General features: G+C 37.2%; 1 protein-coding gene across 1 annotated transcript in view; it reads left to right on the plus strand.

Annotated features, from left to right (window-relative positions):
- The window catches only part of FGD3 (FYVE, RhoGEF and PH domain containing 3), a 42790-nt gene that overhangs the window by 14800 nt on the left and 4287 nt on the right, over window positions 1-23703 (plus strand). The window contains exons 7-16 of the mRNA XM_087709058.1: window positions 1666-1804; window positions 3687-3745; window positions 5733-5879; window positions 8276-8368; window positions 8565-8644; window positions 10117-10147; window positions 11207-11308; window positions 12462-12527; window positions 18020-18142; window positions 21585-21737. Of these exons, the coding sequence (XP_087565184.1) occupies window positions 1666-1804; window positions 3687-3745; window positions 5733-5879; window positions 8276-8368; window positions 8565-8644; window positions 10117-10147; window positions 11207-11308; window positions 12462-12527; window positions 18020-18142; window positions 21585-21737 (993 nt within the window). The remainder of the gene's footprint in view (window positions 1-1665; window positions 1805-3686; window positions 3746-5732; window positions 5880-8275; window positions 8369-8564; window positions 8645-10116; window positions 10148-11206; window positions 11309-12461; window positions 12528-18019; window positions 18143-21584; window positions 21738-23703) is intronic.

Below are 23703 nucleotides of genomic sequence, written 5' to 3' on the forward strand. Positions count from 1 at the left end.
TCCTTATCCCCAGGCCTGACGGGCGAGCCAGTTCTTCAAGGCTATGCGGAAGGCTTGGACGGTGGAGAGGGTACGAATCTCCACGGGGAGTTCGTTCCAAAGGGTCGGGGCTACTGCTGAGAAGGCCCTCCTCCTTGTAGTTGCCAGCCGGCATTGGCTGGCCGATGGGATACGGAGGAGGCCTAATCTATGGGATCTTATAGGTCGTAGGGAGGTAATCGGCAGAAGGCGGTCTCTCAAGTATCCAGATCCACTGCCATGTAGGGCTTTATGGGTGATTAATAGCACCTTGAAGCGCATCCGGAGATCGACAGGGAGCCAGCGCAGCTCGCGGAGGATAGGTGTTATGCGGGTGAATCGGGGTGCACCCGCAATCACTCGCGCGGCTGCGTTCTGCACTATCTGAAGTCGCCGGATGCTCCTCAAGGGCAGCCCCATGTAGAGCACATTGCAGTATTCCAGCCTAGAGGTCACAAGGGCCCGAGTGACTGTTGTGAGGGCCTCCCGGTTCAGGTAGGGTCGCAACTGGCGCACCAGGCGTACCTGGGCGAATGCCCCCCTGGTCACAGCTGTTAAATGGTGGTCGAATGACAGCTGTGGATCCAGGAGGACTCCCAAGTTGCGAACCCTCTCTGAGGGGTGTAAAATTTGACCCCCCAGCCTGAGTGTTGGAATATTGGCCAAATCTTTGGGAGGAAAACACAACAGCCACTCGGTCTTTTCCGGGTTGAGCACAAGCTTGTTAATCCTCATCCAGTCCATAACGGCCTCAAGACCCCGGCCCATCACGTCTACCGCTTCATTGATTTGGCACGGGGCGGACAGATACAATTGAGGGCTACTGCAATATTATCTACATTAATGCAAGACCACACAGAAGCTATAGTTGATCAAGAATGCAGGACAGGCTATTATGAGTTTGGCACAGTATGCACATGACACACTTTTGCTTAATGAACTGCTGCATAGTTACCCAATTACATTTTAGATGTAATTGAAGCTTCTAATTATCATCTATAAATTGCTTTATAGCATAAGACTTGGTTATTTGAGATAATACCTGCCTTCTCTAATTTCTACCCATTCTGTATGAACTAGCAGAGTCAGCATGCACCCTCAATGAAATAGAATAATTGATGGGACCTAAGAAGCAAGCTTTCTCTGTTATGGCATTTATCCTCTGGAATAAGGTTTTCCTAGAGAACTGTTAGGCCTCCATCCTGCCCTTATTTAAACAAGGCCTTAAAACTTGCTTTTTTTTTTACCAGGCCTTGGGCTATAATGAGCAAAGGATCCCTTCAGAAAAAAATGGTTTGTTGATTGCTGGTGTGTGTCTCTCTGTGTATTTTCTGGATATTCCTTTTTTGATTATTTGTATTTTATTATTTTATATTGCCTTAAATTTTACTCTACCCAGTGTGAAGTGGAACTGAATATCCTACCAATTTAATAAATAAGTCATCACAATGCATTCTGCTTACTCCAAGTAGCATCTGTGCCATATTTATTTATTCAGTTTGGAGCTGGCCTCACTCTGGGCAAGTCACAAAGAATAACAAAAACAAAATACAAAAAATAACCAGTTCATTCAATAATATAAATACATGACCCATGCCCTTTTTTTAAAAAAAAATAATCAATGGAATACATCTTTTTGCAATTCAGAAACAAGAAATATGTGGAAACCTGACATTGCAACATCACATGCTGGAACCTGTTCAGAGAATTCCACGCTATGAGCTTCTCCTGAAGGATTATCTTAAAAAACTTCCTGGGGAATCACCAGATAGGAAAGATGCTGAAAGTAAGTGCAGTTTTCATCCATGCCGTTGTAAATAAGTTGCTGAACAGTAAAGACACATTTCAAGAATGAATGTTGATTATCCATAAAATGCCTTCTATGTAATATAACAATTAGAACTTGTTCCTGTTGTTTCAGTTTAACCACCCATATAGTACTAATTACTTTAAGCTATTTATATACTACTAAAACTCTCATCATAACAGTTTCCTGGGGAAAATAGTGCATTATAGGGCAACAGTTTTTGCATCAAGGTACCTCAAAAGGGCTAACATATAGACTGTATCCATGACTCTCAAAAAAATGAAATTTGGGGAAGTTGTGGTTGCTGCAGTGCTACTGGCTGCTGGTGTGATGCTACAGTTACATGATATTCATTTTCAATGTTCTGTGACAGTTTTCCAGCCACACTCACAATCCCTTGCCCCCTTCTCCACCTACCTGCCTGCTGAGAAAGGAAGGGAAGTTGTGATGGATTGTGTCTTTGAAGGGGGAGGTGGTGGACCACAATGAAACAGCACTTTCTCAAGATTTCCTAGGGTATATCAGAGTTAAGAGTGTGTAGGTTTAGTCTGGCAAGGTTTGGTTTATATACTGTGAGCAAATAAAGAGCTGAACTTTAACTGGATTGTTCTACACTATTCTTGGACTAAGCCTAAAGGGAAGGGAGGAAGGAAGATTACTGATGCTCCTCCCCTGCTTCCCTCAATAGGGAACCAGCATGAAGCCAGACTCCTGCTCCCAATGCTTTTTTGCCTGCCCTTCATCATTCTGTTTCTCTGTTTAGATAAGGAAATGCCTCTGAAACAATGATCAAACAGAGCATCTAGTCTAGCAAACCCACAAAATCAGGAATTCAAATCTTTAATTTTTTATATACAGTATATAATATATAACATACATCTAGTAAGCATAGAAGTATGTTTCTGTCACTATATTCCATTATGTTTAAAAGAGTAGAGCCTCTAGTATGTATTAATTCAAATGGGTTATTGACAAATAATATTTCCTGATATTTTAACAGCTGAAAAAGCAAAATAGTCCAGTGGCCAACTTTAAAAATCATGGTTCAGGGTCATGTCAATAAGCTCAACTAAAGTGTTAGGTTGTGCCCTCAAACATAAAGGTTACTTTTTATTAAATAGAAATAAACAGTTAAACAATCCATGGGTCAAATTTGACTTTTTAAGGGAACTGATGAATTTCTTTTAAGTCACATTTTCTGTTCCAGTATATAGGGTCACATGCAATAGAATCCAGTAAGTATATATCAACGAGGTATCATTTTTTTAGTGACATAGAAGAGAATGAGGTTACGTTTGCATACTGAAACAGCCCATTTTAATCCAAATTACCAATTAAAACACCAATGCTGTTCATTCAATACAATTTATTATGTTTTGACATTTGAGTAAATACAATTTTCTTTTGCTTAATAATATTATGCACTATAGCAGTGGTGAAATTCAATTTTTTTACTGCCAATTCTGTGGGCATGGCTTGGTGGGCATGGCAGGGGAAGGATACTGCAAAATCTCCAGTCCCACCCCCCCTTCCAGAAGAAGGATATTGCAAAATCTCCATTCCCACCCAGTCTGGGGCCAGCCAGAGGTAGTATTTGATGGTCTCCGAACTACTCAAATTTTCTGCTACTGGTTCTCCAGAACCTGTCATAACCTGCTGAATTTCACCCCTACACTATAGTATTTTTTATCAGTGATGCTAACTCAATAATATCAAATTCATATTGATCCTAAAAGGTGTAGACATGGTAGAAGTGAGTTCACTAGCTTGCAATTTTGGACTCAGATTATGCATACCAGGGGAATAAAAACTGTATTATTAGCCAATAATAATCTTCAGAATGAATAATTGTATATTGCAGAATCACTGGAGCTCATTTCTACTGCAGCAAACCATTCAAATGCAGCCATCCGAAAGATGGTGAGTAGAAAGTATGTAAAACAAATGTCATCTGAGCCATTAACTGAGATGCTTGCTTGAAACACTGTTTTTTTATTAATGCTTAAACTCTTTAATATGTATCGGACTAATATATAAAACTACTGTTTTTTATTTATATTTAATATTATGTGTATTCCTTGTGGGACTTTTGTTTCCTTACTATTTGTTATAGCAATAGCAGTTAGACTTATATAGTCTCTGCAGTGCTTTACAGCCCTCTCTAAATGGTTTACAGAGTCAGCATATTGCCCCCAATAATCTGGGTCCTCATTTTGCTGACTTTGGAAGGATGGAAAGCTGAGTCAACCTTGAGCTGGTGAGAATCGAACTGCTGGCAGCTAGCAGTCAGTAGAAGTAATCTGCAGTACTGCATTCTAACCACTATGCCATCCTGGCTCTGTGCCACTTCTTATGCATTATTTACAACATATGGTTAAGCTCAGAAATTTATTTTGTTAACAGGTCTTTCCCCCGTATTAATAAGCAAATGATGGTTTTCCAGGCTCACCTTTACCTGGCATATATCCTAACCATCTCTCCAGCAGAGCTGGGTTGCTCCTGGTTCAGCCCAGTAGTGGTGGTGGTGGGAGGCTCCGCCTACCTGCCCAGACACTACGCAAGCACTAGCACGCGCAAGAGCAAACCAGTAATAAATCAGTTAGCAACCCACCACTGCTGGCCAGCCAACTCTTCTTCCTCTCTGGAAAACCCCAGTTTTATCATTATTCCTTTTCCCCATGGTCTCACCTGCTCTTCTTCCTTCCCCTCCCCAGCACCACCAAAACACTGGCCAGGCTGTTGAGTTTTGTTTTGCTATGCACTAGCATCCTTGGCAGGCTGGGCAGCGTTCTGAAGGGGAAAGGAAGGAGAAAGAGGGTTTTATCTTAGAAAACTAATCAAATGGCCTAGTTTTCTCAGGTGCTAATGCTCAGGAGATTATCACAGAAGTTGAATTGCAAGTTTAGGTCTTATAGAAAGCCACATTTTTAAAGTAGTTCTGCAGAGTTAAATTTATATATTTTTAAAAAACCTCCTTAAAATAAAATCTAAAGTATAAGAATGAAATGTTATTAGTAGAAAATCTTCCAGTAAATCATCTAGCCAATTATACCTTCTATATTTGTAATTATTAGAAACAGACTCTATCTATGTACATGCAAAACTTTCTGCTTCCTAAAAAAAATAAAAAATAGTATATTAAAACCATTTTCTTAGTTGAAAGATTCTCAGATTATCATTTCGGTACCATTTGTTATTTTATTTACTTTGTTTTAGTTGAGACTTGTCCCTGTTGCTTGGTACACAGGCAGATTTTGCAGTAATTCAAAATATTAGTTATGCAGTGAGCCAATATAACAGAATTATATTAAGCTGGTATTGTTATGTTTATTTTATATTGCTACAAGATAAATAGAAAACAATTTAAATAATCTGACTTCATCTGATAATTATTAATGTGTGAAAATTGTCATCTGCGGCTATAAAATGAAGATAAATGAAAAAAGAGATAAAGAGAAATGTGTTGAGAATATGGAATCCATAAAAACCTCACAAAGACAGATAGTACAAATTATTCTTATTCGCTATTTAAAGTGGCTGAGACAGCTTTTATTTCTCTTTCTTGAATGTAGAATGTAAAATGTCCCATGTGTCTGTATTATTGTAGGTATTTTACTACTGCAGATGGCATACATGTTTAAGTTCTTTGCAAGGCATGCAGATTTAATTGTGGATTTCTTACATTGTGTGACATTAAAAGAAAATGTGTGTGAAGTTTTTCTATTATTAGAAAAACTGTTCTGATTACTTATTTTGCACAAGAGTATAAAATGAAGAATGACAATAATTACTTCATGTCTAACATATTATTTATTAAATGACAGAATTGCCTTCTCTTATAGGGCATTTATAATAAATTAGCAAACACTAGAAATACAAGAATTGTGTATTTCTTTTGTTCTTGTAGGAAAAGATGCACAAGTTGTTAGAAGTGTACGAACGCCTTGGTGGAGAAGAAGATATTGTTAATCCTGCCAATGAATTGATTAAAGAGGGCCATATTCAAAAACTGTCAGCAAAGAATGGCACAGCACAGGATAGGTATTTATTTCTGGTGAGTCACTTGGTTTCTTTGATATAAAATCTTTTACTCTGTCCACATAAGCTCCTTTGACTAAGTTAATCAATCTTCGACACACCTGCCCACAATCAAGAAATTCTATCAATAGTATTTCTACCTTTCTTAGCTGGCTTGTGTTATCGTTATTGAAAGAGTATTCCAAATGTTTTAGGAATAGTTAATGTTTGGCTTTCCCCCCCCCCTTAGTCTTAGCCAGGGGGTTTTGTGTGCCTGTGTGTGAATAAATTGTTGGTGTTTTTTTGCTGGTTTTTTTATGTGTTTGAATGTGAATACTGCTATTTAAGAGAATCTGGGTAGAACAAACAATGTTATTTAGCAAATGTTGTTTAGCATGCAAAGCTGTGCTTTCCTAGTTATGTTTACCTTACCTTTGATCAATTGGTGAGAATCTTGATAAGGGGACAAAAACACACCAGGAATAAGCCAGAATTCTGAGCTCAGACATAAGCATGAGTAAAACAGGGTGTAATTTGTAAAACAACTTCAATCCACATTATTAAGTTTCTAATTGATTGCCATAGTATAAACTGTGGTTTGTGGCCTGATATGTTTACAGTCAAAATAAATTATTCTGCAACTTTAGCACAAAACTATAATTAGGAATCTGTAAATAATCTGCAAGGCTTTACCTATCTTTCTATCTAAAAACTCTTTTCATGTACAATTTTTGTTTTGTTATATATGATACAGCAATATACTTTATTGTCCCTGAATCCTCTATTGTGAGGTTATATATGAAAACATAAATTTGGATTTATTAAATATATTAAAAAGAATATGTAAACAAGAGATGTTGTCAATAAGAGATAAGGAAGCATAAATGAGTAATTCTGGAGTTTGCTATCTTGCAATCTTATCTAAATATAGATAGTCCTCAACTTACAACCACAACTGAGCCCAGAATTTATGTTGCTAAGTGGAATTGTTAACTGAATCACTGCAGTTGTTAATTTAGTTACATAGTTGTTAAGTGAATCTGGCGTCCACATTGCCTTTGCTTGCCAGAAGGTCGCAAAAGGGGATCGCGTGACCCCGGGACACTACAATGGTCATAAATATGAACCACTTGCCAAGCATCTGGATTTTGATCATGTGGCCATAGGAAGGATTCTGCAAAGTGTGAAAAAAAATCATAAGCCACTTTTTTTCAGTACTGTTGTAACTTTGAACGATCACTAAATGAACTGTTGTAAGTCCAGGACTACTTATATATTAGATTTCCAATATGGATAAAGATGGAACTGAACAATGTTGGCATACTTACTGTATCTGCTGTTACATCAAATGAATTGTGCTAAGAATTTACCTGGAATACTTTTAAGGAGCAGTTTAGTGTAGAGTTGCAGTTCGGATCATATCCATCTCCCCATTCAACCATGGCATTCACTGGGTGACTCTGGGCTAATCACTGTATCTAGTAAGATTTCTATCAAAACTATCAAAACAAATTAGGAAGACACATGTATGTGGCCTTGAAGTCCTCACGTGCCAAAAGCAGGGGGAGCGCAGGGGGGTTGCATGCAGATGTGCTACACCCAAAATGTGATGGACACAACCCTAGCATGCATGCGCGCATGACCAATCCTCCCCCCATTTTTGGCATGCTTTCACCCTCCCCAGGCTCCAGAGGCTTTATGGGAGCCTGGGAAGGGCGAAAACAGCCTTCCCTGCCCCCCGGAGGCCCTCTGGAGGCTTCTGGAGCTTCCCTGAAGCCTCCAGAGCGCAAAAAACTGGCCCTAGGGCAAACTGGTAGTTTGGGAATGGACTTCCAGTTTGTTCGTATAGCCGGTTTTAGACCTCTGGAACCTTCAGGGACCTTCTGAAGGCTTCCCTGAAGGCCCTGGAGGGCAAAAAGTGACCCTGGGGAGAGTAAAAAATGGCCTCAAAAGAATGCCGAAGTCAGCTGTCCAGCGCGCACATGCGTGCTGGCCAGCTAACAGGACAACGCCTTGCATACCCTGAGAAATGGCTCTGTATGCGTGCCATAGGTTGGCCATCCCGGTCCTAGAGAATACTGAAATGCAAATACAATAAATAAAAAAATACAAAACAATAACTCAGTACATGTGCGGACATGCCCTGAAGGGAATATGCACAGATTATTTGTAGTAGTAAGGAAGAGTAAAATTAAGGTACTTCCCCTAAATGTGTACCACGCAGCACATCTAAATCTTTTGATTCTAGAATCTTCTGATAAAATAGCAAAATATAGAAATGTCTGTTTAATAAAACTATTAACTTTTATGATTCATTAAAAAGCTACATAAAGTATTTGGTTTTTTATATACATATACATGTGTGCATGTTATTCTTATGAAATAATTATGTAAAAATAACTACAAAACATACATCTTTTTTGTTATTTACAGTTTAACAGCATGGTGTTATACTGTGTTCCAAAACTGAGATTGATAGGCCAGAAATTCAGTGTTCGTGAAAAGATTGATATTGCAGGATTGCAGGTTTGTATATGATTCGTTTGGTTTTACTTTCTGGTGTATGAATTTCTAGTGTTAGTTAAGATACATAGTTACTGTTATATTTTTAATAAGGAATTCATTTCTGAATGAACTTCTATTGAGAGAAACACATTGGTTTGTCTGATCGTGATTAGAATTAAATACTAAAAAATGTCAAAATGTTGATTTGGTTTTCTAGGTCCAGGAAATAGTCAAGCAAAATGTGACCCATACTTTTTCAATAACAGGAAAGAAAAGATCCTTGGAGCTACAAGCCAGGTACAGATTATTTTTCTTCTCCTAAATATATTTATTTATTTTGAATTGGACCTTTCCCATCCTAAACTTCTAATGTAATGTTTAAGAAATATTAAAAGGGAAAAAAAGTTGATGCATCTTGTTTGTATTATATTTGCTTAGGCAATATTCAATCCAGGGATGGGCTTCAAAAATTGCAGCAATGGGTTCACTTTCCCATTGCTGGGTAGGCGTGGCCATGGTGGGGTGTGTCCTGCACCACGGCGGGGTATGTTGTTTCTCCCTCCCCAGGCTCTGGAGGCTTTTTTCGAGCCTCTGGGAAGACGAAAACTGATTCCCAGAGCTCTAGACTCTAGAAACAGGTCCATTTCTCGACTTCCAGAACTTCTGGTAGGTCTATTTTTCACCCTCCCCAAGCTCTGGAGGCTTTCCTTGAGCCTCTGGGAGAGCGAAAACTGCTTCCCCTGGACTCCAGAGGCCAGAAACAAGCTCTTTTGTAGACTTCTGGAACCTCAGAAAGGCCCGTTTCCCCCCCCTTCCTGAGTCTCCACATGACCCCTGCACTTACCTGGCATGATGAACTGGCCGTGTGGAGATTTCTGGGATGGGCAGGGTGGGCGGTGCCAACCAGGGGGTTCACCAAATTGAGCAGAATACTAGCTAGGGGATCACCCGAACCCGTGCAAACCCCCAGAAGACTACCCCTGGTTCAATCCCAGCAAAGAATGATTGCTGTTCACCTATAGCAGAAGTTGAGCATAGTATTGCGTCAGGATTAAATCCTTCTCACTGGGAATGTGTAGTTCCTGAGGAAATCCCACTGCAAGGAATAAGAAATATTTGAGGCATCAACTCTCAGGGCCTTCCATCTTTCAGATACGTTCATGAGAGAGGAAGGGGGAGAAAGAAGTGAAGAACTTCCCTTACCTACACCTCACTTTTCCTATTGGAAAGTGCCAAGAAAATGCTTCAAGGAAGCCCTTTGAAACTGTGTCTTGAGCCTTTTTTGTTCCCCTTTTGCTATTTCAACAAGACAGACAAAGATCCAATGAAGCAACTAGCTGCTTCCAAATGCTTCTGCCTTGAAGGCTGACCTCCCATGGAGCCTGGTTTGTTTAGCTCATTGGAAAAGATGAAGAGTAGAAGAAACCTGAGGAGGTGACAGTATAGAGTGCACAGAGCACTCTAAGGTGGAGGCTACCTGGAGGGTAGCATTATTTCTGAGTGAAAAAGCACAGTGGGACAGAAATCCTCCGGAATTCTCTGTTTCATGGTTCTTCCGAGCCTTGCAACAGAAGAACAAGAGCAGAAACAATCTGAGACTTTATTTTAGCCAGCTGGAACGTGAGGTCTAGAAAGATGTGAAGTTTTACTCCCTAGTTTATACCTTTCAGATATTAAAACAATTCCATATATTAAATTATTTATGTCTGGTTCTCAAAGAATTGATATTATAAAAAGAAAGGCAAACACCCTTTGTTCTAATTTTACAGGACAGAAGAAGAAAAGAAAGATTGGATTCAGGTAATATCTATTTTATCAAGGTTTTTTCTTGCTTCGCTCTGTGCTGCTGAAGCAATTGGGTTTTCCCAGGGCACTGTGCATTTGCACTGCATAGCACAAGCAGTTGTGGCTTCCAAGGATGGCTGTGGGTTCACACTGCACTAGGTGGGTGGGAAGACCTGGAGGCAGTCCCTTACCTTACTGAGTCTAAGGGCTGGGAAGGAACAATCGCATGGATTGGGGTGGGTCCTCAGCTAATAATTGGCAGAATGATATGATGTGACATGACATATGTATTATAATAGTTTATATATTATAATACATAGTTTATATTATTATATTTAAGAGAGATCCTCTGTAAAGGAGATGGGTGATATGAAAAATAAATAAAATAAATATAGCTAAACATCTCACATTAAAAAATATATGTCAATGTATTATTTATCCCATTTCTACGCTCTCACCTAAGATTAGATTATAATTTTTTCCCTTTTTCATGCCTTCCACTGCTTTGAGTTGTGTCTCTTTCATAACTTTTTCTTCCTTCACCTTGCTGGAGTCTTTCAGACATCACATCTCAATTGGAGTCCACACTCTGGAAATTGAGAATCGGTCAAAAACCATTAGGTTTTTTCAGAGCAGACAAGATTCGTTCACAATATTTGCCTTGGATTAAAATTCATGAGATCATATTTTGCACTAACTCCATTTTCATTGGCAGCCTGGTGTATACATTATTTCAGTAATGCCATTTAACTTTTTAGAATGGAAACAAACAGTTTTCTGAGTTACAATCTCATCTGCTTCCTTCTTCAAGATCCATTATCTCCCTCATTCTTCTCACTAAACAATTCAGATAAACCTTGTATTTAATTAGCAAAAATTATTACCCCCTCATTATCTGCAAGACACTCTGTTTTCTGAATAATTTTAATTTGCAATTTTAGACTTGAACAGGTAAAATTGTGAAACGTTGAAATCTATTAATGATCATTTAAGAAAAAATATTGTGTGTTGTTGTGGTCTAAGTCTTTGCTGAAAATTGTTTTTACTTATTACTTTTCTTTGAAACTACCACAGGTTATTCAAGCAACAATTGAAAAACATAAACAGAACAGTGAAACATTTAGGGCTTTTAATAACTCCTTTTCTCAAGAGGATGAGCACTTCCCAGATTCATCAGTAAGTAATCTAAGCATTTAAGATACATTGTATGGCAGATACACGTTTTCACACAGGAAACAATAGTGTCTGAAGAGTTAGGTTATAATGCCTCTTCAGTGATATCATATTCATATTTAGTGGGATCCTTTGACAGGTCTGGATTTCGCCTGCGGGGCAGAAATAAAAGGCTGAAATGTAAGAAATAGGAATTTTAAATTAAATTTTGTTTTGATTTGATTTAGCAGTTGCCAGATTCCAAGTGACTTTAGACAAACTACACTTTAAAAAGTAAAGCACAATAAAATAGAAGTAAAGTACAAATCTATAATACACAAAATAAAAACTGATTGGGTTTAATAAATACTCTAACCAAAGTACTTGGAAATATTTGGAATATTGGGGAATACAAGCCTGGAAAAACAGCTAAGTTTTCAAAGATTTTTGAAATATCAGGGGAGAACCATACAGATCTCTGGGGAGATGCTCTTCCAAACTTATTCTAGGTTATTGTTAATATATGCATACAGTGGTGCTTAGAAGTTTGTGAACTCTTTTTGAATTTTCAACATTTCTGCATATGCATGACCTAAAATGTAATCAGTTCTTCATAGAAATTCTAAAACTAGATAAGAGTACCTAGTTAAACACAGGCATCAAAAAACATTATATTTGTTCATTTATTTAGTTGCATTTTTGCTGCCCAAGAATTTCTGAAAGCAAAGGTTAACATGCAGTTATTGGGCTGACTTGTGATGGGTTATTTTATTTATTTATTTGTTTTATTTGTATTCTGCCTTTATTATTTTTACAAATAACTGAAGGCAGCAAACATATCCAACACATTGTCCACCTCCCACTTTCCCTACAACTCAAGTGAAGTGGGTTGGGTTGAGAGAACGTGACTAGCCCAGAATCACCCAGCTGGCATTCATGGCAAAGGTGGGACTTGAACTCACACTCTCCTGCTTTCTAGCCTGGTGCCTTAACCACTAGACCAAACCAAACATTTTTATTTTTAAAAAACTATTATATATTTTAAATGTTTATTTTGAATAAATAAAATATTTAGAATATTTTATTTAGAATTATCTTTCTATTAATTTCTCCAAGCCTTTGAATCTAATTTCAGGATTGATTTGTTCTGATTTGTTTTTGGCTTTCTCGTTATCAGATAGTGAGCACCAGTTCCATGGAATCTATGCCAGGAACAGACAGTAGCAGCAGCACATCTGCAGGGGTAAGCAGTTGTGAAACCAATGCCTCATTAAATGCTTTGTTTAATGGGGCGCTCTCTGTGTGGGTGCATGTGGGTGCGTTTGTGCACGCACATGTGTAGGAAACAGAAACTAGTTTAGATAAGTCGTATTTCTTCCTTCCATTTTACTTACAAAAGCATTTTTGCCATGAGTAAAGGTTATGCTTTGCCTTTTCTAATACAAAGCTTTAACACATACCTGATTTATGAAACCGATAAGCCCTTATTTCCTGTACTTTCTTTAAATGCAGTTTGCTGCACATTCAAGTAGGTACTATAAACCATAGCAATGTACATAGTATATGACAGATGCCTCACGGGCTGCTACAAATTTTCAGTTGCTCAGATACCAGACTGTATTTTTCATATGAAAATCCCCATTTAACTCTAGGCTAAACTGCTCTGCCTAATTCAGCTGCACCAGACTTCCTTATAATTAGGGTTGCCACCTGATAATAGAAATTGTTGCTAGTTAATCAGTTGTGTTTCCGCCTAGTAACTGATCGCCTTATTAAGTCTGTGTAAATCTACATATGAATAGACAGTGCTACTGGAGAGGAAAATGCACCCTTCCCTTTATATTTGCACATGAATGTTGTAGCAGGTGCCACCAGAAAAGAGAAGGGGCGTTTCCTGGAGATAGAAGAATGTCCAGCCAACAATCAGGGCTGGCTGAAGATGCTGTGCTGCCTGGGGTGAAGATGGCTCAACTTAGAATGATATTTTCAGTCTTTGTGGTATACAAGCATTACTGTGTCATAAACGTAGTCTCTGGGATTGCTTCATCCACAATGCTTTGACAACCCTTTCTGACACAGACAGAGATGCTTAAGAGGATAGCTTCTCCTCCCCAATTGAACAAATATAGATAACACCAGCAGTAGAGGACCAATCAGAGATATTTCCTAACTCCCTGGATTATAGTGGTTTTACCACAACCCCATATAAAGGAAACTCAAATTTGTTTAATATTTTGATAAAAAAATAAGCATTTCTCTCTTCTAAGGCACACACATTCTTCTTGCATTTAAATCATTTGAAAGAAAATGAAAATATAACTAATACCTTTATTCAACCAAAGCAAACAAAGATTCAAGCAGTCCTCAACTTACAAGCATTTTGTTTGCAATTGTTCGAAGTTGCAGTGGCCATGAAAAAAAGTGACACATGGTACTCGCTCTTAATAACCTTTGTAGCATTCCCACATCTGTTGAAAGCCTCTGGCTTCAAGTCCCTGGATGTTGAAACCACCTCTTGGGAAACCTTGGCACAAGATCCACCAAGGCTACCATACATCTGAGGACAGAAGAACAACCGAGCACAAAGAAGTGAGCACACCGCAAAGCCAGAGCTACAAATGCTGCAACAATGGTGCCCACACCTGTCTGCCCGACATGTGGCAGAACATTTTGTGCCCATATAGGCCTTACCAGTCACCTGCGGACACATCGTGGACGGCCCACAACCTGTTAGATGTCAAGATCCTCTTCGAACACAATGGACAAACATCAGCATTCCCACAACATCATCAAAATTTGATGCTTGGCAACCGGCATGTATTTATAAGAGATGCAGCATCTTAGGGGTCATGTGATCACTATTTGTGAATTTCCCAGATGGCTTCTGACAAAGTCAATGGAGGAAGCAGATTCACTTAATGACTGTGATTCATGTAACAACTGCAGTAATTCATTTAACAACCATGGCAAAAAAAGTTATAAAATTGACATGGCTCACTTAATAATCATTTCCTTAGCAGTGAAAACTGTGGTCTTAGATCAAGCAGGAAACCCTTTAGCATCTCAGACAAATTGGTCTTTTTAAAAGCCTCCAGTGCTGGAGCATCCACAGCTTATGGAGTCAAGTTGTTCCACTGATTAATTGTTCTAACTGTCAGGAAATTTCTCCTCAGTTCTAGGTTGCTTCTCTCCTTGATTAGTGTCCACCCATTGCTTCTTGTTCTACCCTCAGGTGTCTTGGAGAATAGTTTGACTCCCTCTTCTTTGTGGCAACACCTGAGATATTGGAACGTTGCTATCATGTCTCCCCTAATCCTTCTTTTCACTAGACTAGACTAGACATATTCAATTCCTGCAACTATTCTTCATATGTTTTTATGATTTGAATAAGGATTTTAATAAATGATTATTAAATCATTTATATTTATTCATATCACTTAACTAAATATGTGGCTAAGAGAAGTTACTGAAACACTCTGGGTCTACTTTAAGAAACTTTGGCTTGAACTGTAGGAGCAAAGCCCATTTTTTTCTAACCATGCAGGAGTTGTTGATTGGTAGCTCTCTATTCAATTTATGTCTGATCTCAATGGCCTTGGCTCATTTGTGCTAGAAATGGCAGATATATGCAAAATATGTTATAGTTTTTCAGATGCGGCCAAAGGTAAAAAGAAGTATAAATACCCTGAGTTATTTGATCCACACAAATATTAACTTGCTAAGTTTTTAAAAACTTTTTAAAAGTTTTTAAAAGCCAAGAAATTAAAAGACTCTTGCTCCTGGGGAGGAAAGCTATGGAAAATCTATGAAAACCCTGCCAACAAAAGTGTGTACAGTCAAGGCTATGGTTTTCCCAGTTGCAGTGTATGGCTGTAAAAGTTGAACCATAAGAAAGGCTGAGCGCCAAAGAATTGAGGCTTTTGAACTATGGTGCTGGAGAAGACTTCCTGCAAGTCCCTTGGACTGCAAGGCGATCAAACCAGTCAGTCCTAGAGGAGATCAACCCTGACTGCTCTTTAGAAGGCCAGATCCTGAGGATGAAACTCAAATATTTTGGCCACCTAATGAAAAGGAAGGACTCCTGGAGAAGAACCTAATCCTGGGAAAGATTGAGGGCAAAAGAAGAATGGGATGATAGAGAATGAGGTGGCTGGATGAAGTCATTGAAGCAAAAGGGATGGAGGAACATTTTTCATGGCGTCATGATGGGTCGGACTTGACTTTGCAACTAACAACAAAGTTTATAATGGAGGAGCAGCATGTTATCTGTTGCCAACACATGCAAAAACCTGTCAGATCCTTCCTAGGATTTACACATGGGTATGAAGCCCAGCCAGGCAGGAAGTTATGCTGCCTTCATTTGTCCTTGAAATGGGGGATGTCCCTCCCTCACCTGGAGGTTAGATGGACCGTACTAGAAGCCCCAGTTCCCAGAGAGTAAGCTTATAAATAAGTGGCTTCAGTTTCCCCTTTTTATCAAAATGATCACGTTCAAACAGTTCTAAAGACCCTAGTGGTATATAGAACCAACACTGGATTAAAAAGAACACTGTGAAGGGTTTTTATTTATAATAAAGGTGACAAAGTAAGATTTGAGAAAATAATCTGTCTGCGTGCATCAAGTTACTTGACACTGAACTCTATAAAATCATTAGCTTTAAAATAAGATGGAAGGACATGGGAGAATGGAAGCAAATAGAAAAATGTCACAAACACACAAAAACTCTCCTTCATTCATCTGCCATATTTTTGCAGCCCACTTCCTCTTATTGGTTCCAGTTCTTTCAGGACTTTTTGATTATTGGGTTCAATCCCAGCCCGATCAGGAAAATGTACTGTTACAGTATTTTTGGATGTACCGGTGCACTGGACTCCCTGGGGAAAAGAAATGTCTATCTTTTTCTCTGTCTAAATCCCACCCATCTGCCACTCATTGAAAGAGAATAGTTGCTTTAATTACAGATTACTTAAGAGTTGTCAGTTAGTCATCAGCCTTCTGGATCTACTGCAATTTTAGTAGTATTTCTCTTTAGAATGTCACTTGTGTCAGTTACTTAATAATGATGTTATTTGAATAGACTATGTATGACCTTTGTTTTTAATAGAAAGGAAACAATCCTGTTAAAATTAGTGTTCTTTAAAATGCACAGGAGGGGCATGAAGTTAAATTGAAACATCATATTATCATATGGTGTTGCGAATGTAGTAATTCTCTTTTACTTGATAAGAGATAATTAACCAATTCAACAGAGGCGAATTCTGCCACTTGGTGGTGATAATAGTTAGCAGACCAGAAGCCACCTCCTTCATACTGTTCAACATGCTAAAAAAAATACTTTGCACATTAAGATATAACCACAATTAGTTTGAAAAACTAAAGTGGTAAAGTTAATGGGGGAAAATAGATGGGATTATATATGTTAGTAAATGATCCTCAATAGTTTTTTTTTAATTCCAAAGCAATAGAGATTGTTATTACTGCTGCTGCTACTTTAAATTTGCAGGCGGCCCCTGCCTTAGTGGGAAATAGCCCTCTATTCCTTGAAGTTTTTGTGTTGAATTTGTTGACTTATATCTAAAATGAAAACTCCCAATACATTCAAAAGTCTGAAATAGTGTGTAGAATCAAATATATGAGACTTAATTATATTTTCCTGTAATTTTATCAGCCATTTGGAATAGCTTTGTTTTCTTTTCTTTTTAATGTTGTAAGCTTTGTTGAAGAGACAGGGGGATTCAAAGTGGGTAATGGACATGACATCAACCAGGACAAGAAATAAGCTTAATTTCCCATAAACATACATGTAATTAACATTTAATTAAATGCAATTAAATTTTTCATGTATTTAGTAATTTTTAATATCTTTCCCATTAGAAGTTCCAATCTAGTGGCAGTCTTTATAAAGGCTCTGGCAGATCATACCCCAAGAAATGAATTTGTATCCTGCATTAAAATATACTGTTGCAAGCAGAGAGAGAAAACAGGATGATTTTTTCACTTATAACAATGTCCAAAATTATCCCTGATGGGATAGCATGCATATTTTTCTCTTGCTTCCTCCCAGCAGGTGTTGTCTGCTGAGCAATAAGAAGGACAAGTGTCCAAGCTTGTCCATGGATTTCACATAGGGATATCCGTACTATCTATCTATCTATCTATCTATCTATCTATCTATCTATCTATCTATCTATCTATCTATCTATCTATCTATCTATCTATCTATCTATGAGACAAGCTTTAATTCAGGAAAAATATTTTTAGTGATGGATCTTAAGAAATACTAAAGATTCAGAAGATTACCTTTGTGCTTCTCTTTAGTGTCTGTTGCTATCTAGGCAGCCCTGTAGTAATCTTGAGTATTCTTGTATAAAGAAACGACTGATCAACTCAAGGTGCTAAAGACTTCCAGGAGTTTCCTCAATTTTTCTGCATCATTTTTTTCTATGGTATGAGGTCTAGATTCTCAAAGATGAAGTGGATCATATATTGTAATAGACTACCCAAACTCTGTAATTGTTACTAGGTGTGCTTTAGAACTTTAGCCTTTTTCGGAAGTTATTTAATGTTTTATTTTAAAAGTGATCAGACTAACAAACTTTGGATCTGGGTAATTTTAATGCAGTATTACTCTTTGCATAGTTTAAATATGTACCTTATTTATATTAGATAATGCAATGGGAGTTGAGCTGCATTTTATTGATTTGTAAATTTGTAAATTTACTTTTTCATTCCAGCCTGAGTGCTGCAGAAAATCTTCAAAATCAAAAAGAGATAAAGAAAAGCAAGCTTGCAAAAGTTGCAGTGAAAGCTTTAACTCCATTACAAAAAGACGACACCACTGCAAACAGTGTGGGGCAGTGAGTATTCGAATTAAAACCACATTATTTCTCTTAATTTTTATCATGCATAGCATATACAGTTTAACAATAAAGCAATATATGTCCTGACATGCTTTTGAAACAGGTTATATTTTGTCTTCAAGATCCTGCTAAGAAAATACCATATTACTATTATTTATTACAAATATATGAACTTTCAATATTTTTTTCTATGGCATAGCTATATAAATAAATCAATGTGGGGCTCAGTAAATATGCATGTGCTCTCACCCACCAAAAGAAATTGTGTCGGCACTTATATTTCCTTACTACATAATTCTTTTGGAATTTACATATTTTAAATCATGTTTCTAGTGGCAAATTAAAATTAAAATAAATTAGTGGCACTTTCATTCATTCCTTTTAGTTTATTTACACAATTTACACTTGCATGTTTTAAATGTAAAACAATTAACATTTTTTAAAACATAGATTCAACCACTATGTTTTACCATTTCAAGTTATACATGGTTTAACCTATCAGATAAAAGGCAGAATATAAACCCAGCTAATTAATACATGAGAACATTGACTTTTTTCAATGTTTTATATTTTATTTTTCAATTTTGTTAGAGTTACATTCAATGATACAGCATCATGTTGCTGTTCTAGATGAAAGATTCAGAATTGCCAACCTCCAGATGTTCCTAAACTGTAACACCCAATTTAGCCATGTTTCACTGGGATTGCTGAAAGTTCAGCAATATGAGAAAGGTGACTGATATGCTGTAGGCTGTAGGCTTTTGGGCACAGTGGTTCCAGTAGTCCAGCTGTTTTAACTGTGCAGGCCAAATACTGGAATCTAGAACTTCATTGCTTCCCACAATAGATACCTTTCAACTGTATCATGCATGGTGTTGGTGAAATTCAAAGTTTCTTACTATGAGTTCTGTGGGCATGGCTGGGGAAAGATACTGCAAAATCCCCATTCCCTCCCCACTCCTGGAGGAAGGATATTGCAAAATCTCCATTCCCACCCCAGTCTTGGGGCCAGCCAGAGGTGGTATTTGCCAGTTCTCTGAACTACTCAAAATTTCCGCTACCGGTTCCCCAGTACCTGTCAGAATCTGCTGAATTTCACCCCTGGTTTACAGGCAGATTAAAACAGGAATGAGAAAGAATAGGAGTGTGGTTTATTTCATTAGATTTATGAACTTTGGAGGAGAGGGCTCAAAAGCAAGCTGATTCATGTGATCTCTTTTTAGATGTAAATGATTTAAGAACATCTTTGTTTGTCTTCTGTATTGGAGAGCTAGAATGCTGTGTAGCCCTTTAATTATATCCAGTGAGCTACTTCATTAGCCTGTACCTAGCATTTCTGACAGAAAGTTCACAGTGACTGCTAAAGCTGACATCTTATCTCTTTGATACATATATAGATGGTCTGTATACTATATAAAGAAAAAAATATTTTAACATGTAAACTACTGATGCAACTTTTGTGCTGAAATTATATTTGGCCATTTCAGTCTTTTCCTGCCATTTGTTTCAAAAGATGAATTCCTTGCTAGATATTACTAAGAAAAAAATGTTTAGAAAGGTTTCCCTCCCCCCCCTTAAATATGAAATAGGATTAAATAGGAAACGTAAAGATGCCATCAAAGTCTAACGTTTAATGCATTATACATTTTTAAATTATTGAAATATTTTCCCACAAATAATGCACTCTTTGCTTGAATGTTGTATACATATAGTATATCCTAACTTCAAACACATACCAAGTTTATATACTGATTTTAATCTGCGATTTTAGCAAATATTGTATTTTGGATCCAATTTCAAGGTTATAACCTAGATAGGAAAGACTATTATTTTCAAATTGACGGTTTTTGGTTAGTTTTGTTTTGCATAGGAGGCTATTAAACATTTTATTGAAGTTTCAGTCACAATATCCTGTACCTTCGGAAGGCATGATTCCATAAGTTGCAACAATAGAACTAAAAACTCACTACAAAAATATCAATCTGAGGTGTTTCCTGTTCCATACTCTAGTTTTTGTTCTATTTGATATTTATAAAAATTATGAAAAAGAACTTGCTAATTAGCCATCTGTTAGCTGATGTAAATACTTTTTGTGTGAAGTTTATCACATTGTTCCCTCTTTTTATTTGTTTGTTTCCTCAGATAAAAGAACTTGTTATTGGCAACTGCTATATTGATCCTGAAAATGTTCAGTAAATGATAATTATACATTTAATAGGGCAAGTTCAATTTGGAAAGAATTAAATTGGGGCTCCTGATTATTTTCTCTGTCTATCCTGTCCCAGGCTGAGCATTCAGGCAGAGTTGATGAAGTGGCTTACCTTGATGTTCAAGGACTTACAAGGCAATAGTTTACAGACCATTGGTGCATTTATGTGCATGTGTGTATTAGCACTGCTTACAAAAAGGAAAATTCTGAGAGAGATCAAAGTAGAATCAGGAGGTGGAAGGATAGTCAAGAAACAGTAAAGGTTCAGGTGTCACCTCAAGGATCCAAGGTGAAATTGCTGAGCTTCAAGGGGCACATGGGATCCAGAGACTCAAGAGCATGGATCCAAGGTTGGAGCAGTTGTTTCCAACAAGCAGCCAAGAACTGATAAGTCTAGTTGCCAGACATGGTCTAATTAAGACCATTGTTGCCTTTGTTTTATAAGGATATGATCACCAATGGTGAAATTCATTTTTTCTTTACTACCGGTTCTGTGGGTGTGGCTTGGTGGGCATGGCAGGGAAAGGATATTGCAAAATCTCCTTTCACCCCTGGCTGAATATTTGCCAGTTCTCCAAACTACTCAAAATTTCAGCTATTGGTTCTCCTAGAACCTTTCAGAACCTGCTGAATTTCACACCTGCATTCAGCCCTCTGAGGTTTGTGCTAGTTCTCAAGCTGAATGGCTACTCAAAGTAGAGAATTCCAGCATGTGAATTGTCTCACATTGTTCCTGATGGTTGCTGGTGAAGGTAGCCTCAGATTCATGACTGTTCCCCAAGTCCTGAAGCTGGCATTCATTCCAAATAGGTTCCTCAACAATGGAGACCATAACAGTTTGATATATGGAAATGAAGAATTTGCAACGTGAATGTCAGATATACAAACCACGAATCAATACCCTTTCATGAATGGTCTATTTAAATTTTTCATTCCAATAAGCTTTCAGAAAACCTTTTAGAAATATCAAAAATAGCCAAATAGTTCTGTAAAACATCGAATAAAAAGGAAAATCTATATATGTTTGCTTTTGTAGAGAAAATAACAGAGAGTGTTATTATTCCTTAATGTTCTTCAAGTAGATGAAGCAAGCAGGAGGTAACTATATCTTGGATATTGGTACTGAAAATCTTAGTGCTACAATTCAGTTTAATTGTTTTTAGGAACAGAAACCAATGCTATTATCAGGATACTTTTTCCTAATGCTGTTGTTGATGTTGTTTAATCCAGGTTATCTGTGCCAAATGTTCTGAATTTAAAACGCTTGCTGATAATAGTCGCCAAAACAGGGTATGCAAAGATTGCTTTCAATTTCCATCAGCAAACCTGTGCATCTCAGGGACTGAAGGTGCAGGAGAACAAAGGAAAAAAATAACCATGGAGGTATGTTTATCATGTTTAATTGACTATAAACTAGCTAATTGCCTTGACAAAAGCAGTTTTTGTTGCTTTTCCTAGTTTTATTATTTTATTTTTATTAATTTTTATTTTTTATTAATTGGGGGGAAAAAACCCAAGCAAAATGAAGACGTTATAAAATAATGAAGCATAACATAAACGTTATACTAGAGCAGGAGTGTCAAACTCGATTTCATTGAGGGCTGCATCAGGGATGTATTTGACCTCGGGGGGCATGGTAGATGTGGCCAGGGTGGGTGTGGCCATCACTCATGTCGGGGCACCTTTGGTGGCCCAAACGCTCTGCCAGGGAAAAGGGGCTCCCAAGCTCCGTTTTTGCTGGCAGAGGCATTGTGGGCCAGATCTAAGTACCCCCAAGCACCAGATATGACCCCTGGGCCTTGGGTTTGACCCCTGTACTAGAGAAAAGGTTGAATGAAAAATGAAATTATAAAAAGTTTTTAAAAGACATAACAAAAAGAAAAAAGAAAAGAATAGGAAAAAGCATTCTAGTAGCACCTCTCTTCCCTTCTCCTCCACCTCCCCCCCTTCTAACTGCTATTTGAATATTTTTAAAGTTTATTTTATTATTACTCATTTCCCTTTGGATCATTTGATGATTTTAAAAGCAGTTTCACTTTTTCTTCAAAAAACATATTCTGAGTGTCTTAGCTTGCCTTGCTTTGTCATATGTACGGTATAAGGGAACCATTCCTGCTTGAACTCTCTTAGATTTTTGCTAAGAATATATAAAGCATTTTTTCCCTTTGCTGCATTTTTTCCATTTTTAGTCTTCTAGTCCTGTACTGATGGCAACATTTCTGTTTTCCAATGTTGTGCTAAATTGATTCTTGCTGCTGTCAGCACATATTTTAACAATTTGAGATGTTTTTCATTTATATTCTGTGAGGTCATAACTAATAAATATTCATAGTTTTCATTTGAATTTTATTTTCAGAACTTTTTTAGAAGTTTCAGTATACATATTTCCAGTACTTTTGAGTCTTTTGGCAAAAACAATCAGTAATAGTAAAATAATCCTCCTAAGATATTTCCAAGGTTTATCATTGTGTCCTTGAAATTAATTGATGGGGTTTTACAACCATCTATAGAACATTTTGTACTAATTTTCCTTCAAATAGTGGCTTGGTGCAAATTGTGTTAATGTTTTTTGTAGTTCTTTCCATTGTCCTATTGTTATTTCTCCTTTCACATTTTGCATACTCCGTATCATACAATTTTAATTATATTTGAGTAACAATTTGTAATTATATCTTAATAAATCATCTTGATTCAGTGTTTTTAAAATTCTTTAAAATTCTGTCATTTTTCTTAGGATCCCTCTTTCCTCTTGAGATTGCTTTTTAGTTTTCCATTAACCATGGTAGATTTCTTCCCTTATTAAGCAATTCTTATTGTGTCTTATTTCTTATTAAGTTTAGATATATCATATTGGCATATGTGATCAGATCCTTCTTACTATTGTTCTTGAAATAAAAAGCATTGGTCAGTGATGTTGGAAGTAAAATTGTTGGCCTTAGCCTTGCTTTTAAGGAACTTTTGTTTATACCTTAGATATTTAGAAAGTTCATTGACTAGGTTTCCTCTTCAATAATTGATATTCTGTTGTTAGGAAATTTTATAGCAGATTTGCTGTTTATGTTATAACTTAAGGAACTTGGATGGAGAGGTTTATGGGAAATTAATGGGAAAAGAAGCTTATTTCTATAAAATATTCAATTCTTCATATTTAGTGATTATAGCAAAAATGCCCAGTCCATAAGTATAAGAGGAAAACCAGAATTGTTGGCATGTGAACAATAGAAGGAAAAGTAGGAAGAAAAAATGGATAATCACAGAATCAAGGAGGAAAAAAACAATGCTCTATATTTGATTTATTCAAACAAGCTTGGTGGTAAAGTTTTGTTGTTGCTGCTATTGGTGTGTGTGT

The sequence above is a fragment of the Thamnophis sirtalis genome, unplaced genomic scaffold (assembly GCF_051295495.1).
Source record: "Thamnophis sirtalis isolate CommonGarterSnake01/CBP01778 unplaced genomic scaffold, rThaSir2_p1.2 scaffold_3, whole genome shotgun sequence".
Taxonomy (NCBI): Eukaryota; Metazoa; Chordata; class Lepidosauria; order Squamata; family Natricidae; genus Thamnophis; species Thamnophis sirtalis.